Source organism: Cibotium barometz, chromosome 5 (assembly GCF_041138505.1).
Source record: "Cibotium barometz isolate CiBa-2024 chromosome 5, ASM4113850v1, whole genome shotgun sequence".
Lineage (NCBI taxonomy): Eukaryota > Viridiplantae > Streptophyta > Polypodiopsida > Cyatheales > Cibotiaceae > Cibotium > Cibotium barometz.
In genome coordinates, this window is record NC_141050.1 from 35,884,890 (window position 1) to 35,905,135 (window position 20,246).

At 41.5% G+C, this 20,246-nt stretch overlaps 2 protein-coding genes across 2 annotated transcripts; both read left to right on the forward strand.

Annotated features, from left to right (window-relative positions):
• The first annotated feature begins 386 nt into the window (after nt 1-386).
• Nucleotides 387-1,680, forward strand: LOC147638422 (uncharacterized). Its single transcript, XM_086798772.1, has 2 exons — nt 387-1,535; nt 1,621-1,680. The coding sequence occupies exons 1-2, from the start codon at nt 387-389 to the stop codon at nt 1,678-1,680; spliced, it is 1,209 nt and encodes a 402-aa protein (XP_086654898.1).
• LOC147638423 (uncharacterized) lies at nt 1,478-3,089 on the forward strand. The gene is made up of 3 exons (XM_086795623.1): nt 1,478-1,808; nt 1,909-2,227; nt 2,355-3,089. The coding sequence occupies exons 1-3, from the start codon at nt 1,750-1,752 to the stop codon at nt 2,886-2,888; spliced, it is 912 nt and encodes a 303-aa protein (XP_086651749.1). The 5' UTR covers nt 1,478-1,749; the 3' UTR covers nt 2,889-3,089.
• Nucleotides 3,090-20,246: the final 17,157 nt, after the last annotated feature.

The window sequence follows — 20,246 nt, forward strand, 5'->3', positions numbered from 1 at the left end:
TGCATTGCTGTCGTGTGTGTGTGTGTGTGTGTGTGTGTGTGTGTGTAGAGAGAGAGAGAGAGAGAGAGAGAGGTGTAAAGAGAGAGAGAGGTGTGTAAAGAGGACGTGTGACGTGTGTGTGTATAGAGAGAGAGAGAGAGAGAGAGAGAGAGAGATGTGTATGTGTACAGTGTGACATGTGTGCACTGTGTAGAGTCTAGACTCTAGAGAAATGAAATGAAATGATATATTAATGTCTTCAGGAGGCCAATTTCCAAAATGACCTATGAGACCAAAAAGAGAGAGAGAGACACTACAGAATTATGATTAAATTTATAAGGCTGAAAATTAACCTGAACTTTGAACTTTGAAGGCTGAAATTTTCTTGAACTTTTTACAGAATCGAGATGGGTCACAATCGTGATGCTGTATGGGCCCATGTCACCTCACTTGGAAGATACGGTGGGTCTGGGGTCGAAAAGTGGAAGTGCAATTTCTGCTTATTAGTGACCGGCAGGAGTGTAACCCGCATCAAAGCCCATTTGTCTGGCTTGAAGGGTGAGGGCATTTGTGCTTGTCCCAGGGTACCAAAGGCTGTGTATGACAGTCTACAAGAATGGAAGAAAGTTGTAGAATCTAACACAGGTACAGGTGTCGAGGAAGAAGAGAGCTCCGAGGTAGTGGCAAAGAGGGGGAAAACTCATGTGGCTGAAAGCCAAGATTCCTTTGCAGGTGGTGTGTATGTAGGTACGAGCTCTATGCCGGTAGCGGCTCGTTCTAAATTGCCGATTGTGGGGTCTCTCAAGAGAGGCAATATCAAAGCAGGTTTTCAAAAGCAGGCTGTGAAAGAGGCAACTCGAGAGCTCACTAAGCTCTTCATACAATGTGCCTTGTCTTTCAACATACTACGCACAAATCGTTGGAAATGTGCCATGCGTGCCGTCAGTCGGATTGGATACGAGTGGGAGGGACCCAACTATGAGACTATGTGCACTAAAGAGCTACGTAGAGAGCGTGCACAGGTGCATCACGAAATTCAGCCATTAAGGAAGACTTGGGAAAAGTATGGTTGCTCATTGCTTTGTGATGACGGGTGGTCAGATGTACGCAAGAGAAGTGTGTACAACATCTTGGTGTCCTCTTGCAAGGGCACAATGTTTTTGCGTGCCATTGATGCATCCCAGCCAGGCACAGTGGTTACAGCAGAGTTCATTTGGCGCCATTTGCGTGAGGCTGTTTTGGAAGTTGGGCCGGAAAATATTGTGCAGGTTGTGATTGACAATGGTTCAAATTGTGTCAGTATGGGCCGCATGCTTGAGGATGAGTTTCCACGCATTGTTTGGACACCATGTGCCAGTCATAGTTTGGATCTTATGATGGAGGATATGGGCAAGCTAGGTTGGTTGCAGGAAGTATTAAATACAGCTCGCTTCATTGTCGAATTTGTCACAAAGCGGCCCAAGATCCTTTCTATCTATAGGGCACAGGGTGAGTTGGAGCTGTGTAAACCCGCCACCACTAGGTTTGCATATATGTTCATAGTGCTTGATAGAGTAGTAAGAGTACGAAAGGGACTCTTACGACTAGTGGTGTCCAAGGAATGGTATGACTGGGAAGCTGAAAATAAGTGTTCAAAGTCAGATAAGTTTGTTAGCACTATCATGGGTGCTGAGTGGTGGGCAACAGCAGAGGGATTGGTGAGGATTTTACAACCTTTCTACAGCGTATTACGAATCACCGACATGGAGGGTTGCACCATGGGCCTCTTATATGGGTACATGGACAAGCTCGGGGAGTGCCTTAAAGGCAACTGGTATTTCTGACATCCAGTAAGTATTATATTTTACTTCTCTTTAAATTTCAGCTCTAAACTTTATTTAATATAAACTCTAAATCATGATTCGTGATTCGTAATGTTCAAAAAACTAGGAAGGCCAGCCTCCGTGCTATTTGGCAAGATCGTTGGGATTGGTTTCATAGACCAATCCATGCAGTGGCCCACATTCTCCATCCTTTGTGGAGACACGAAGATCAGGCATGTTGCGAGGAGTTGGAGGATGGTTGGACCGAGTATGTCACAGCATGGGTGGGTGGAGATGTGGATCAGTTGGCTACCTTGGAGCAGCAGCGGCTTGCCTTCCGCAACAAGACAGGAAAGCATTTTGGGTCACCGACTGCTGAGTTGCATTCAGGGATGTTACAGCCTGTATCTTGGTGGGAGAAATATGGTATAAGTGCCCCACAGTTGGTGAGTATTCATTAAAGTTTTATGCTCATGTCACATGATATATCATGATTCATGCATGTGCTTTCACCTGTGTCATGGATAATGAATCATGTCTCATGTGTGATTTTTCGGGTTTGAATTTTGGCAGAGGAGGCTTGCTATGAGAGTGCTTTCACAGGACTGCAGCTCAGGTCCTTGTGAGAGAAATTGGAGTACATGGGCCCTTTTCCACACAAAGAAAAGGAACAAATTTACCACTCCACAATTAGAGCGGTTGGTTTATTGTCATTGCAACCTCCGTCTACTTGAGCAGAGAGGTACTTCTATAGAGCCGATTCAGGTGAATGTCGACAAAATCGACATTGAGAAAGTGAAAGACATCCCAGAGATCCCACCTGATGAGCAGGACATTTACACCATGTTATATGAGGAGGCGATGCAGGGAACCAGGCAAACACGTAGCCGCTCTCGAGCCAGGGTGGGCAGGGATACACATGGTGCTAGCACTAGTAGGAGTTTTGTACGTGGCACAGATGATGGTGGTAGCACGAGTGTTGCATGTGAGACAGCGACAGCAGAGGTTGTAGATGACTCTTCTGATTGGACCACAGCTTCTGAGGCATCTGATGTTGCAGATGAGGATGAGGATCTTGAGTTGGATGATGCAGAGGAGGATGAGTAGGCTCTCAGAGTCTAGTATCTACTTAGTACCTAGTCATGACTCATTCTCATTTTCATTTATGATTTATTGACATGTATGATGTATTATGTCATGTTTGACATTGGAGGCTACTAGCTAGAGCCTTGGATAGTGTTGTTATTTTTAGATTTTTTTGAGTTTCTTTCATGTATGGTGTTAGTGGCAGTCACATGTCACGACTCACATGTGACATACTCTCATTTGCTTCAGCCATAGCCCATGTGGCATGTGACATTTATGATGTATCATGTGACATTTCTCATTTTATGGATTGCCACTCTTTGGTCCTGACTCCTTTTGCCATTTGGTTACTTGTAAGTTGTAAATCGTAAATTATTAAGTTGTGCTATGTGACTCGTGAGTGTGAAAAGAGTGTTAAGTTTTCACATGTCTCAGACTTCAGTCTTCAAAGTTATAATTTGCAATTTATTTGAGCCTATGAGATCAAGGTAACATGTGTCCCCCCCCCCCCCCCGGGTACCCGAGCCGTTTCATACTTCTGGGCTTCACCATGAAACGTTTCGAAACGCGTTTAAAAAACCTTTTTTATGAAACTCCTGGCTACTATGGTCACACGGGCACTTGTAGTAGCCTTGGATACATAGAGAGAGAGTGTGTGTCAAGGACTATGAGTTTAGGGACTTGAGGCACTGGTCCTGGACTATCAAGTAAGAGGGAAACTTGGTATAGGGTCCAAGTGTGCTAAAGATTATTCACTTGAGGGAAGGTGTGCTAGGCACTGGTAGCGGACTATCGAGTAAGAGGGAAACTTGGTATAGGGTCCAGGTGTGCTAAGAGTATTTACTTGAGGGGAGGTGTTGAAATATACAAGTGAATAGGGTGTGTGCGGGAACAAGCCCTTGGCAAGTGGCTGTAAAAGAGAATCTGTAAATGTGAGAGAACCTGTGAAAAGGTGAGAAGTATCTACTGGGAGAGAATAAAGGGTAGCATGAGGAGATTTAGGAGGTGTGGAGATATTTTGGGAGAGGTGGAGTGAATCAAGGAGAAATCAGTGGGATTGGATGCTTGGATGTAAACTCTATAAATTGAGGCATTGGCCTAATGAGAATTTTTTGGTTTTTGATTATCCATGCCTACATTAAGCTATCAGTTAATTGCTCATTAATCACATCTTAATTATCATCTAATCTCTTTGTTAATGATGTTGATTCTAGCATTTGATCCACCATAGCTCATCACATTGCTGCAAATTTAACAAGGACTTCTATCCAGACTTGAAATGCCCTTTACATCTGATAGGGTCCAACGTAGCTGAAATCTTCTTTAGCAAGATTGGAAGCATGGTGGGCCAAGAATGTTCATATGACTTGATGGACATGTTACATACTGTTGGAATTTTAAAAGGCTTGCTCACTTTGAGTGCAAGGAGGATGGCCCTTTGTTCACAAGGGCTCACAAAAAGCAAGAGCATGTATGGACAGAGCTGAATTACAAGGAATCAATGCCAAAGGCTGATCTAGGTGACTATGGTGGCGTTTCCACCAATGAGAAGATCATCAATGCTTTGAAGAAGGGATTGGGAGTGCTCAAGCTATTGGTGATCGTTTGCATATGAAGCCGAAAGCCAAGGATAAGGAGAAGACACAGTGGTGGCCGAAGCCTTGGAAAAATAGATTTGCAAATGCATTTGTAAAAATGAATAACCTAGAATCTGATTCCGAGAAAGAAGATTTGAGGCATACGGCAGAAGAGAAGGATAGCGACCATGAAGCCTCCATGAGTGAGATTAGACATGTTGTAGATTCGCTTTTGGATGAACAAGTGACAGTGAGCCCAATCGTTTCTATTGATGGTGGTAAGTGTATGTTCAAGTCTACACTATTGAGCCAACTAAATGGGAATCCAATGCTATCAACGGATAGACTCACAAGGATTCGTCAACGAATAATATACTACACTAAGGAAGAGAAAGCCCAAGCTATGTCGAATGAGAACCTTTTTGGAATAGGTTCGGATTGTGCTGTATTCTTCGTAGAAGAGGAGACGAACACAAAAAGCGTAAGGAAAGGCAATCCAAGCTCCGTACAGAGGAAGAAGAAGACAAAAGGTACATGGTATCTTGGATGAGTCCAAAAGATGAGAAGAAAGGTTGGTGGGGGATATGTGGAGTATAAGAGAGGGTTCAGCCTTACGGACAAGCCTTTAGGAGTGCAAGTTCAGCTTGGATGGTATTAGAAGACTAAAGGCTCAAGATGCTTGACATATGACTTCGCAGATCTTCAGATGATAGACATTGAGAGTATTATTGCCTTGGCAAATCTCACATATGATTGCAAGACAAATAAGTATAAGCTAGAGGAGAATGATTGGAAGATCTTTAATGATTTTGTGACAGATCATTAGGGACAAATGGAAGGTGCTTCTTTATAGTGAGTTATTTTAAGTAGAAAGCTGCATGTAGGATGGGCCTCTTTAGTTCCACGTTTTTTTTGTAGCTGTTATAAGAGAACTGACTTGAATTCATTTTGGAAGACCTTAAGGGACGAGTGCTTATGCTTGGATTGATGTTTCTATGGGATCTGACAAATCTTTTGATGGGTTGATTTGCTTTCCATTTGAGATGAGGCAATGCTCTAGCCGCTTCTTTCACATCACTTACTCTTCTCGCTCCATGATTTGCAACTACGAGTCTCATTGATGGGGCAAAGTGCGTTCGAATGCTTGTTATCAATTTTGATACTAAAAGCTATGAAGTGCGGGTACAGTCTTTTGCATATGTGGCCATATTTAGACACATCCTATAGAAAGTATAAAATTTTTGGAGGATTGCTTTTGGAAAAATGATAACTAGCTCATATGGCCAAGCAAAAAGTGTTATGTATTGTTATCAAATGTTTTGTATCTTCGAATATTGCATTATAAGAAATCAAATAATGACGACGACACAAGTCATTTTGGGCATTTTGCAAGAAAATGGATTTGATTGCCGAAATCTTTGTAGAATTTTGCACTTGATAGCTCTATGTGTCTGGGGTAAGGTGTAGATGATGGATATGTAGATGGTTGACTTTCAATCAAACCCCTATATCTCTCTGTTTTGACTTCTTTGACCAGAGGACAAATAGTCAAACTTGGTGATATCTTGACCAAATGGAATCCAAATTGAAATATCTTTGTATCTCCATGTTTGGAAAATCAAGGGCTATCCATCCATCATAATCTCAACCACATTTGACACTTAAATCAGTCCAAAACCCTAAAAATGCAGAAATTGGAACTTCTAGGGTTTCTCTTCAACCGCTTGTCCAAACGGTGCATGCTATGGTTTGACACAAAGAAGAGATGATAAGGAATCAATACATCAGCCTGTAGCCCACTTTTGACTTAGGGTTTTTGACTAAATTAGGGTTTTCTGAAAACTTGCTTTTTTAGGTCCAATCTTATTCGAAGTCCTAATTTTGTCAAACCAACCATATGAGTCTCTTTTTCTTGATGTCATTGATTAACATATCAAGTTTGGTGGCTTTTGGATAAGCGAATCATGAAAACGCTGAAGGTTTATATTTTGACCGCTTTCCAAAATACTAGAAATTTACCTAAATTTGCAATACTTGTACCAAATATCCAAAGAAAATAGTAATTCGTATGTCAATAAGTTACATGAACTCTTGAGCCATCATATGCACTTGACCATTTGAGTCACTTGATGTAGAGTTGTCGTGACTTGTCCAAAATTCTCAATAGTGTCTTGTCTTTTTCTTGATATCCCTCCGGGTGGGAGCTTATCCCCAACACCGAGGTCTTGATCTTGGAGAGGTTAAAGAGGGGGATGAAGACTCTTGGGTAGATATCCATACATCTCAAGCCAGTGGGCTTGTGTTTTGAGTCCTTTATTGCAAGATACGGATGTACTTGGAGAGAGAGAGAGAGAGAGAGGTGTAGAGAGAGAGAGAGGCAAGTCAGTGGTCACTCACGCTAGAGTGCGCACTGCGCGGCTGGACGCATGACTTCGAAGAACCTGCAGGCTGCTCGCACAGAAACGCACAAAAACGGCAGCCAAACGTTTTTTTAACGTGGATATTGCAGTTTTGGGGAAAAAAATTTGTCCAAAAAAAAACTCATTTCAAAAACAACGAAACGTTTCGTATGCCACAGGAACAACGAAACGCGTTTCATTGCTACTATGCCCGTGACCTTGACTAAAGTGCTCACACATACATCTACCACATGGCCTACATCATCGATGGCTCAGAGGTGGTTTTACTCTATTGGGGCAGGTTACATTGGGTTGTGGGGTTTCTCTCTCTCTCTCCCTCTCTCTCTCTCTCTCTCTCCCTCTCTCTCTCTCTCTCTCTCTCTCAGATTTTCACATGGCTCCTCACTTCTTGGAGCCTCACATCTTCTCTTGTCTTCGGTCTTCTTGTCGTGGCAGCTTCTCTTCATGTGTCCATGTCTTCCTTCAATGCTTCATCTAGCTCTTCTTCTCGGTATTGATATTCCTCTTGGAAAGAGATGTTCTTCTTCTTTCATGGTTGGAGCCACACGCTTGTCCGTCAGTTCTTGCTCCATGTGAGCAACATGTTTTAATGTATTGTTGACAGTTCTTTTGGGCTTTTGATGTTTACCTTGTGTCATTATGCAATGCAAACCCAAATCTATGGAGGAGGTCTTGTCTCTTGCCTTATTCTGAACAAGGGTAGTGTCTGATCCCATTTTTACAATGATGTAATGTGCCCAATACATAATGCATATAGCATTCATTGTTATGCACATTCCCAAATACATAATGCATATAGCATTCATTGTTATGCACATTCCCAAATGCAACTCTGGCTGTGAATAACTTGAATTTGTGTGTGGGTTAAATACAAGATGATGATTACCACAAATTTATAAGCATAATTTTACCAGAAATTACATTAAACCAAAGGTAACAAATCTGTACGGAATGGTTGGAGTATCGAACCATCTTCGAATTGCAATATGAAGTTATAGGTATCTGTATCAGATACCTAATGGTTAATTAGAATCCTTAATTGTACCAAAAAATAGTGCTTAGTGCTGATTAATCACTAAGCACTATACAAAACAGAGGATTAATAAATTAATCCTCTGTTTTATATACAAAAAACAGAGTATGCGGGGAGTCCAGATCTGAGGCCTTAGAGTTCAAATGAGCTCAAATCCTTTCAAGGCCATCAATAGCAATTAGTCTAGTAGAGGATTAAGCCAAGAAACATAAGATTTGACCAAACATTGAATGCTTAATCTCTGTTTTACCAAAGTCACCTGCAGATTTGATGAAGAGCTTAGATCTCACTGTAGACTTGATCAAATCCAAATCTGTCTTCACCAGCTTGTAGAGCACCCTTGAAAACCCCTAGGGCCAAGAGGAATTAGAGCAATTTGATCTAGAGAAGAAGACATTTCGTTTTTTCCTCAAAAAAATGACGCCTACTAAATCGCGATTTTCCGGAGCTTCGCTTGGCGGTTTGACGTGCCGTTTTGATGGGCTGGACTGTGGGGAGGCTGGCTATGCTTGCCTAGAAGCACTTGCCCTAATGTTGCTCCTAGAGGGAGATCAAGCCCTTCCACTGGCTGGGGATGCAGAGAGCTAGTTGAAAAGAGGTAAAAAAATCTTAATTATCTACTAATCCTAATTAGCCATGTAATTAGCAAGATAATGGGCTCACAAATTGATGGATTCTAGGCTAAGCTCTGATACCATGTTAAATTTGCAACAATGTAATAAGCTATGGTGGATAAAATGCTAGAATCAACATCATTAACAAAGAGATTAGATGATAATTAAGACGTGATTAGTGAGCAATTAATTGATAGCTTAATGTAGGCATGGATAATAAAAAACCAGCAAATTCTCATTAGGCCAATGCCTCAATTTATAGAGTTTACATCCAAGCATCCAATCCCACTGTTTTCTCCTTGATTCACTCCACCTCTTTTGCTTGATTCTCTCCACCTCTCCCAGAATATCTCCACACCTCCTAAATCTCCTCATGCTACCCTTTATTCTCTCCTAGTAGATACTTCTCACCTTTTCACAGGTTCTCTCACATTTACAGATTCTCTTTTATAGCCTCTTGCCAAGGGCTTATTCCCGCACACACTCTATTCACTTGTATATTTCACTAGTCCCTGAAGTACTTGATCAACAAAACAACAAAATGACATGACAATTACACATCTGAGAAGGCCTCCTTGTTGATGAAATTTGTACTCGGGGTATAAATGCGATGTTGAGTAATCCAAGACCTCCAAATTTGAAAGAAAAAGGAAACTTTTCCTGCAAGATGAACTTGCTTCACAAGACTCAAGTGTGGAGACAAGAAGATGTCGATATAATCCCCAGCATCTTCAAGATAAGCTTGTGTCCCTAGCATACTCCGCTTTTTTCTAGCCTTTCCATTGTTTGCCAGCTCTCCCAAACACCATTGGACTTACCTACTGCATATTCTTTGAGCTCCCGCCCAAAATTTGATGATCATCTTGCCTGATATCTCCCTCCCTTAGCATGTGCTTATCAATGGGAAAAGCATCATACACAATGAGCACATGATTCAAGGTAATCCACACATCACCAATAGCCAATTGACGCTTGGGTTTATCGAGAACATTTACAAGCTTTTTTCCATTGTGTACAAAGTCCTGGTCGTGAAGCCCAATGATGTCATTGTCCACCATTCTTGCTGAAAGTGGCCATCCCTTCCAAGCAATCCCAAATCTACTACGTGATGTATCTACATAATCGAAAAGCATCAACTTTCACCATCTACTATCGCCATCGGAGGCATGCCCAATTATCACACCAACTGTAGGCCTTAGCTTCTCATTCCACAAGCTTGAGATGGCAGCCCACTGCCTACAAACAAACAATGCATCAAAATGATTGCATGTAAAGTGAACTACTAGAACCAAGCACGGTAGGGCTATGTGTAGAGGCTTGGCAACAAACACTCTTGCATGCCTGCCAACAATAAAATTCTGAAACGCATCAACAATTTGGTCATAGCCTTTTTGTCCCTCTCCAATTTTGATCATACAAGTTGTCATACACTCATGATCATCTGTTTTGTATCCATCAAATCCCCCAAGTGTGTCATCCTTTGTGTTCCACCTATAGTAAGAAGACAAGAGTAAATACAAGAGTGCATGGCATCCTTTGATATTTCAAAAAAAGAATTGGATCAATAAAAAGGTTTCAAGTTTCTTGGGCTTTATATGTTTACCTTATTCGCTTCTTGATAGCAGTCTCATCTTCCACCAAGATAAAGGGAATCCTTGACACAATCCCATGCTTCTCTTTCTCTTTTTGATAAATTTCAGCGATGGCATCAAAGATATAGCCGTGTAGGCTGGGTATAAACTGAGTGGCCTCTCTTTGTCCGGGCATTGTTGAAGATAGAAAAGGGTCATTAAGGTTAGAACTCAGGAAGTCATGTAGCCTTGGGCCTCCCCACATCTTTGCAACCTCAAATATAGCCTTTGTGTTTGCGCTATATCTTTGTCCAACATTTGACCTTAACATGTTCTGAGCAACATCCTGTAGGAAGTCTCATAAGGTGGTCTTACCACTAAACTTTCCCAATTTATGTGCTTCGATGTCATGTGCACACCCATCAGGTGTACAAGTGGCATGGCATCATCAAGCATTAATCAGGACATCTAAGAATTATTCAGGCATATATCAGTATAAGCATGGGAGTGTTTCAGCACCAACATCAGCACTTTAGTCATCATGAGCATATAAGGCATTCATGTGCATCAGGTCGGGGCTGTTAGCATCAGCCGACAGCACGTTAGCACCAGCCGACAAGCATTTATGGCATGTATGTGCAGTCGTGAGCATTCAGGAGCTGGCCCGCAGCAAAGCTGGCCGACCAGCATCACTCACACAAATAAATAGAGGCGCATCCATTCAGTCCATCAGATATCAGCGTTTCAGCATCTCATCTCAGTTCAACGCATATCATCATCTCAGTTCAGTTCATAGATCTCAACGCATAGATCTCAGTTCAGCAGTGGTATCTCCTCAGTGTTTCCCTCCTAGGCAACAAGGAGAGTATCAGTTCAGCATCGCATCAGTTCCAAAGCCATCCCTTCAACGTGTCCTACCCAGGAGACAAGGGAAAGTCAGTGAGACAGCAATTCATCCAGCATATAAGCAGCATATTCAGCATATAGTTCATCATTCCTATCTCCTACATAGAGGGAAGCCGGCATCGAAGGGTGGACCTCAGCATTGGAGCAAGGAACAATCCTCAGCATCAGCATTCAGCCTATTCCTCTCATCCCGAGAAGGATATTCATCTAGGACAGCATCATATATCTATTTAGATCTCATTGTAACCCATTCATCTAATATAGCTGCATTGCATTGCATTGACACTATATGTCCATCTCTTAAGCATCATTAAGTGTAGTTTAGTTAGCCTAAGGTTGTGTTTACGACGGTCAAATCCCTCACATGTCACATTGGTATCAGAGCGTTACAGGGTAACCAACCTTAGATCATTTTCATTCCCTCAATCATTCAGTCAGACATCATGTTAATCGCTTTCGCACAGTTAAACCCAGTTCTCAAAATCTTGCAGGCCACCCTTAGGGATTTTCCCTTAGGTATGCATTAGTAACCCATCCATCTGCATTCTTGCACAATATATAGGGTTGCACATGGCTTGCATAGCAGTCATCTTAGCAGTCAGTCTTGCATTTGCAAGGCATACATGTTTGTCCATGAATTCTCTGGGGAAGAATGACATCCATCATTAAAGGAGTACATAAGTTTTGGGCTTCAACTGGCAGCAGCAAGGGTTCTCTTCCACAGAAGAAGACGGAAGTTGGCTCCAACATCGCCTCAGGAGGTTCAGAGTTTCAGGAACGACGGAGATGGTAGGTGAAAGGATTCCACAGACAGGTCAGGGGTGACTCAGGTATTTCCAAGCAGTTTTAGCAGCATTTGCCATTCAGTTCCCACAGTAGACAAGCCTTTGGCTCAAAGGATTCCACTCCTACAGTCGACCTCAATCCCGACAGAAGAAGTCAGAAGGGGGCAGTGGTTGTAGTGGAGAAGGATCACGAGAGGAGTCGAAAGGTTGCCAGGTATACCACCCAACAACAGTTTAGCAGAGGGGAATGTCACGTGCACACCCATCAGGTGTACAAGTGGCATGGCATCATCAAGCATTAATCAAGACATCTAAGAATTATTCAAGCATATATCAGTATTTGTATGGGAGTGTTTCAGCACCAACATCAGCACTTTTGTGATATGCAGCGGAAGTCTTTGTATTGGAAGATCCTGTCACACAAATGATTACACCGTCTTCTGTATCCTGAGTTTCGTGAGTTTAGCAATCCACTTTAATACTTCAAACTTTAAAGAGATATGAGAGAGAGATATGAGAACTGTACACCAGATTGGGTCTCGAATTACCCACTGAAGGCCCCCCTATCCCGATAACGAGATAGTATTTGCTTTATTTCTTTAGAGAGAATGACTGTGGACTGTAGATAAGCCAAACGCAAGATCTCGGAGGATCGGAAGCTTGGCTGAACTGTACATGTAAGGTTTCCCCCTTCCAAAATAGGAGAAACACTTAAGATAGTCCACTAAGTCTTAGCTTGGACAAAATTTCCTACTCATCGATACCTTGACCATGTAGAGATTCAAGGATACGATTCATAGGTAAGACCTAATTCTATCCCGTAGGGGGAGCGTGGTCTTCTAAAAATCAAATTCACCCATAGGGTAATTTATCATAAATTGGGCAACTACTAGTCTTGATTCCTAGAGACAACGGCTTTTTCCTCATCCATGCAAGGTGGGCACACAGCCGCTGGCGAGGACTCAAGCTGGCCTGTCGCCCTCTCAGGCTCCATCGCTCGATCCTCCCACCCCTCAGAGGGATGTCTGCGTACTAGGGTGGGCTAATTCACCGCACTAGCCTGGGCCCTCAGAACTAGGCAGCATCACAATCACTCGCCTCAATCGGCGGACCTCATTCTCTCAATGGTATGAGGGATACCATGGGCCAATTCCGGGTCTTGCTAACGTCTCCGCCGTCCGGCTGTACAAGCACAAGAACGGGGCAACGTCAAGGCAGGGAGAGTTGTACCTGTACCTTAATTTAACCAAGATAACAATCCATTTACTCACTAAACCATAGGACTAGAATCCATGTTACCTTCTTAAGAAAACAATCCTTTTCACAAAGATTTTAGCATTTCAACTTGAGATTGTGATAAGACATTCTTTATTAAGGCATATGCTGTTGTTTAAAAGAATACAAACTTTAAATAGTAAATCAATAAAATAGATCACTATAATCAATAGAGAAGCCGGGGCCATACCTCAACCCCTAAGAATGATATATAATTGAAAAACAAAATATGTATATACCTTATAGAAATTTGTCGTTTATCGTTGCCTTTGCTCATTAACAAGAGCTTTAGAACTTGACATATGAGAATAGAGTCTTCTAATGCCTTCTCTTACGATTGAAATCATCCGATCATCCCCAAGCTTCATCTCCTCTTACTCGTACTGTGACTCTTCTCTCTTTCTAAGGTCTATGGCAAAATAGCCTTCTCTTACACAACTACGGCATACTATTCTTTCTCTAAAAGAAAAGCTATGGAGTTTTGGTCTCTTCCTCCGAAAGACCATAGCAATCTAAGCTTTTTTTTCTAAGATATTAGATAAGAATGAAGGGATATATACATCTCAAACTCTAGGATTACCTTGAGGCTACTTGCTGCTGTCTTCTCACAGTTTTCTGTGTACAGACCCTGACAGAAACAACAAATTGTTTCGGCCATAACTCTCTGACAAAAACTCAGAATATAGTCATATAACCAGTCAAAAGAACGGGAAGGTATCTGGTCTACAAGCCATCGCGGGCAAAATAGGCAAAAACGTCTGTATATAGCCACAAACGCGTCATCTTTAGAAACGCGTTGTTTTTCCACATTTTTAGTATGCATGGACTCTAAATGTGTAAAAGTACTCTAAATATGACCTCCTATAACCTAAATTCGAAATTTTATTTTTGGAGATACTTATCTCTTAATAGAACTATTCTTATGTTCATTATTTATTTTAGGATTTTTGGAGCTAATATTTTTATTCTAACACTTTCCTAATGTTTCTAGCCTTGTTGTCTCACTCTTCTCTAATTACACTCTCTTTCCTTATTGAAATTTATATTAAAAGAGACACATACATACATGGCTTAGGAGAGACCTTACAATCTCCCCCACTTAAAAGATTCGAGATGTCCTCATCTCACGAGCTGGGGTAGTATCTAAGTAAATCCTCCTGTCTCTTTCAAAGTGGTGTCCCCACTAGGTAAAAATCTTCTTTTATCTAAACATTGTTCTTGAAGAGTCATTTATTTCATGTGCTTGGCTCGTTTTGTTATGCCTCCAAAAGGTCTTTATTATTCTAAAGTTAATTGGCCTTATTACCCTAATTTCATGTATCCATATACCTCTCATATGGTACGAACCTTCGAATTCCTTATTCTATACCCCATGTAATATGGTACTTAACAAATTATCATGGAAAAACGTAAGCGAATCAATCCTTTACGCAATCTAACCTATGATAGCAATTTCATAATCTTAGTATCGTCTTGTAGAATACCTCTATTCATCATGCACATTACTTCACATAAATCTTGCACCAATCCTCTTCTATTTACTCATAGAAATACTTGTTGAATTTGATTATCTTTAACCCTGCTATCTCTATTTCTTGACCTAATTTTTGCTCTAGCTCATGATTCCAAGGGTGGGCTTGACGTTCCTCTTGAATTAGGAGACCTCTTCTTGATTAATATGGAAGGAATCGTGTTCTTCTTCACACTTTCTATAACAGTCTCTGGCCATAATTATGGCTTCTGAAATAGAGAATGGTTTCACATTCTTGATGAGGTTATTCAAAGGTAGATTAAGCTTCCAAATGAATCGATGGAGAAGAGTTACCTCATCCATCTCTAGAGCAAATTGGAGAAGTTTAACAAAAGCTTGGTGGTATTCTTTTAGGGTCTTCCTTTCTTGGATTAGCTAAAATTCATTCATTTTATCCTCTCAAAATCCTAGAGGACAAAACCTTTCACGAAGGTGTACTTTCATGGCATCTCATAACTGATTCTAGCTCCAGTTGTGGTTAGATTGACAATAGTGCTTCCAACTCATTTCTTACGATTTTTAGACGAGCAAGGGTGAACTTGCTTCTTTCATTGTATCCATTAAAAGTTCAAAACTATCAAATACTTATCATAGCGCCACATCTAAAGGCACTCTGGATTAATATATGTGAGATCTTAATTTTTTTGAGAATTACACATTTGGTGCCTTGGGATTGACACATCCAAAGATTATCAGGATTAACATGTCTGAGATGATTAGTTTTCTAAAAATTACACATCTAGTATCTTGGGATTAACACATCTAAGAGCATGATCCTCTAGGAATTACACATCCGAAGTTAGACCCATGTTTTGTCTGAGATGGGTTCTAGATCTTGGATGATCGTCCTAGTGTAAAGCATCCAATGGATGGCATTCACATGTCAACTATTCAAATCTTAATGGAGTTATAATCTTAATAATTTATAATATACAAATTAATGAGATATCCTGAAAATTTCTCTAAACAAAGTTTCGGTCTATCCTTCTAGTCATTCAGTCTCTCACTAGTTTCTTAATTTGATCACCTATGTTTTTCTCACAAAAGGTTTTCTTCCCAATCTTATTTCTCAAATTTATTGTACAAATATCTTGCATGTGCACCCCCAAGATACAAGCACAATTTCATAGGATGATTGTCTCAACATGTGAGGATATTCAAATCACTTCTATGGCCAGTAGAGATGATTGATTCGTCCTCATATGATAAACAATCACTTGTTTTAATCCCTTGATAGTTAACCTTTGAAAAATAAATCCTAGGAACTAAGATCGGCTCTGATACCACTTATAAGGTTCCCCCCTTCCAAAATAGGGGAAACACTTAAGATAGTCCACTAAGTCTTAGCTTGGACAAAATTTCCTACTCATCGATACCTTGACCATGCAGAGATTCAAGGATACGATTCGTAGGTAAGACCTAATTCTATCCCGCAGGGGGAGCGTGGTCTTCTAAAAATCAAATTCACCCATAGGGTAATTTATCATAAATTGGGCAACTACTAGTCTTGATTCCTAGAGACAATGCTTTTTTCCTCATCCATGCAAGGCGGGCACACAACTGTTGGCGAGGACTCAAGCTGGCCTGTCGCCCTCTCAGGCTCCATCGCTCGATCCTCCCACCCCTCAGAGGGATGTCTGCGTACTAGGGTGGGCTAATTCACCGCACTAGCCTGGGCCCTCAGAACTAGGCAGCATCACAATCACTCGCCTCAATCGGCGGACCTCATTCTCTCAATGGTATGAGGGATACCATGGGCCAATTCCGGGTCTTGCTAACGTCTCCGCCGTCCGGCTGTACAAGCACAAGAACGGGGCAACGTCAAGGCAGGGAGAGTTGTACCTGTACCTTAATTTAACCAAGATAACAATCCATTTACTCACTAAACCATAGGACTAGAATCCATGTTACCTTCTTAAGAAAACAATCCTTTTCACAAAGATTTTAGCATTTCAACTTGAGATTGCGATAAGACATTCTTTATTAAGGCATATGCTGTTGTTTAAAAGAATACAAACTTTAAATAGTAAATCAATAAAATAGATCACTATAATCAATAGAGAAGCCGGGGCCATACCTCAACCCCTAAGAATGATATATAATTGAAAAACAAAATATGTATATACCTTATAGAAATTTATCGTTTATCGTTGCCTTTGCTCATTAACAAGAGCTTTAGAACTTGACATATGAGAATAGAGTCTTCTAATGCCTTCTCTTACGATTGAAATCATCCGATCATCCCCAAGCTTCATCTCCTCTTACTCGTACTGTGACTCTTCTCTCTTTCTAAGGTCTATGGCAAAATAGCCTTCTCTTACAGGACTACGGCATACTATTCTTTCTCCAAAAGAAAAGCTATGGAGTTTTGGTCTCTTCCTCCGAACGACCATAGCAATCTAAGCTTCTTTTCTAAGATATTAGATAAGAATGAAGGGATATATACATCTCAAACTCTAGGATTACCTTGAGGCTACTTGCTGCTGCCTTCTCACAGTTTTCTCTGTGTAGAGACCCTGACAGAAACAGCAAATTGTTTCGGCCATAACTCTCTGACAAAAACTCAGAATATAATCATATAACCAGTCAAAAGAACGGGAAGGTATCTGGTCTACAAGCTTGCGCGAACAGAATAGGCAAAAACGTCTGTATATAGCCACAAACGCGCCATCTTTAGAAACGCGTTGTTTTTCCACATTTTTAGTATGCATGGACTCTAAATGTGTAAAAGTACTCTAAATATGACCTCCTATCATCTAAATTCAAAATTCTATTTTTGGAGATACTTATCTCTTAATAGAACTATTCTTATGTTCTTTATTTCTTTTAGGATTTTTGGAGCTAATATTTTTATTCTAACACTTTCCTAATGTTTCTAGCCTTATTGTCTCACTCTTCTCTAATTACACTTTCTTTCCTTATTGAAATTTATATTAAAAGAGACACATACATACATGGCTTGGGAGGGACCTTACAGTACACGGCTGTAGAAACACCTCGATGAACTGATCTCGAGCCTATGCACTCTTCCCAAGGGCATGAGGAAGGGTTGCACACCTGAGGCTGAGAAAAGGAGATGGTGGACTGTTCTAAGCTATGTTAGAATGCTGTAAATGCTTATGAATACTGTGTTACCTTCACCAGAGGGCTGGTGTATGACTGGATGATGCTGAATACTAATGTAAACTGCTGCGGGACTGAAAACGCATGAAAGGGGTTGCTGGAAATCTGCAAACGCAGGGCTGAATGGCTGTTTTCTGACGTAGAACTGAGGCTGGACTGAAACACTTGCTACAGGACGGTTCTGGACAGAAACGCTGAACTGGAGGTGCTACAGATCTATAAACGCAGGCTGCCAGGGACTGGACTATAGGCGGCTGATTCACATGCAGAAAATGCAGATGTTTATGCTGACTTGGGGGCTGATCTGATGCGCTTATGGCTGTAGGGACAACGCATGCATGCTGAAGATGCATGCGTTGGGAGAACCAAGATTGGCTGAAGCAAACTCAAGCTCTCCACAAGGGCTGGATGAGACTAGTCTAGTGCTGAAGGCAGGGCTGAGGAGAAAAGCTCTTAGCACACTGAAGACTGAATGAGAAACTAAGCCCTATGCAAGCCTATTTATACTAACTAGAGGTTGGTCAAGTTGGCTGGTCATTTAATAAAGTTATATTTATAAATGATAATAAATGCTAAATAAATACTATAAAATATGAAAAAAATACGAGATAAATCCTAGTAAATTCCCTAAGGCTTCTGGGATGTTCTAAATGATGCACAGGCATATGAATGCATATTATGCAAAATGCAGAGTGCTTTCGGATGTAAACCCTAAGGCTTCTATTGACTCTACATGCATGAATGATTCTCTCCAAGTGGGTTAAGGGACTTGACTGACTGACTGACCCGCTAAGGCTGAGGAATGACCTACGTAGCTCGTGCCTGACTTATCCTGGACTGAGGATACTGGGTTCTAATATTGTACAACTGTTGCACTGCTGATGATGAGCCAGTTTGTCACCATGCACTGATGAGTGCAGAGTGCATGTGACCTTCCCTCCTGCTTAGCTTGGCGGCAGGTTCATGGCTTCCAAGTAGTCCGCCAACAATTGGGGGTACTCCTGGAAGAACTCCTCGTCGAGCCATACGGCTTCGTGGGTGCCTCGATCTCGGAATTTCGTATAGAACTGACGTATCCGTCGACCGGAACCATGCTTCCATCGATGAAGAAGGATCTGCTCACGCTCAATAACTTCTGCTTCATCTACCACGTCTGGCTGCTATTCATCTGAAACATCAAACACTTCTGGACCAAAATATGGTTTTAGCCAAGAAACATGAAAAACATCATGCATTGTCCAATTGGTAGGCAACTTTAACTTCATGGAGACATCACTTAACTTCTTAACTATTAGAAAAGGGCCAAAACTACGGAATGAAAGCTTGGGACAACGTTTGCCCACTTGTTTCAATCTCTGTTTCATGATACGCAAATAGACCCAATCCCCTTCCTTGAAGTGGACATCTCGTCTAGACTTATTTGCCTGTCTGCTATATGCTTCCTGAGCTTTGGTCAAGCGGTCCTTGACTGACTCAATGATCTCGGAAAATGCTTCCGTGGTTTTATTAGCCTCTAAAGATGGAGATACCATTCTCGTCAAAAGAGAAGAAAAACGGCGACCACAAAGGCTGCTTCATATGGAGTCCGTCCGACACTGGATGAATGAGTGTCGTTCAAGATAGCTTGGACCAATGGAAGATAATGTTCCCATTTGGACTGTTGGTCATGACAGTATGACTTGAGAACATCAAAGGCCAACTGGTTATAAATTTCTGTCTGGCCATCTGTCTGGGAATGAAATGCACTAGACAACTGCAACTTAGTTCTGAAGTTTTTAAATAATGCCCTCCAGAAATGCGAGGTAAACTTGGAATCTCTATCTAATGTTATGGTACTAGGCAAACCATAAATTGGATACTAATGCTTGAGAAACAGACGGGCTACGTTCTCGGCTGCGGCCGTATACTTGCATGGGATGAGCATGCAGAATTTACTAAAGCGATCCACAATGGTAAAACACTGAGTGTTACGAGACCCGATGGATGCTGGTAGAGGCCCTACAAAGTCCATGGATATGTCGATGAAAGGTCCGTCGAGGATAGGCAAAGGTTGAAGTAAACCTGCCTTCTTTGTATGGGGAACCTTGACTTTTTGACAAATCTTACAGGCTTGTACATGTGCGTAGACATCACGCCTCATCTTTGGCCAATAAAAGGACCGTTCTAATTTCTCGAGGATACTATTGATACCCCTATGTCCTCCAACTAAGGAGTCATGGGCATCATGGAGAAGAGCGGAATGCTTTTCCCGAGTAACGCAGAGACGGTTCTTGTAAAACAACCAACCGTTCTGTACTGAATAGTGACCACGCTCAGAATTGAGGGCCAAACTGTACTGAGTACCAAACTCGGGGGAGTCAACATATTGGTCTTTCATACTATCTAAGTCCTCCCCCATGATTTCGAGAATGGTAGATTCTTGGACTGCCTGGATGCTAGACTTTCGACTGAGAGTATCTGCTACTGGGTTATGCTTACCAAGGATGTATTCAATCATACCTCCAAACTGTTGGAAGATTTGACTCCACCTGGCATGTCGATCAC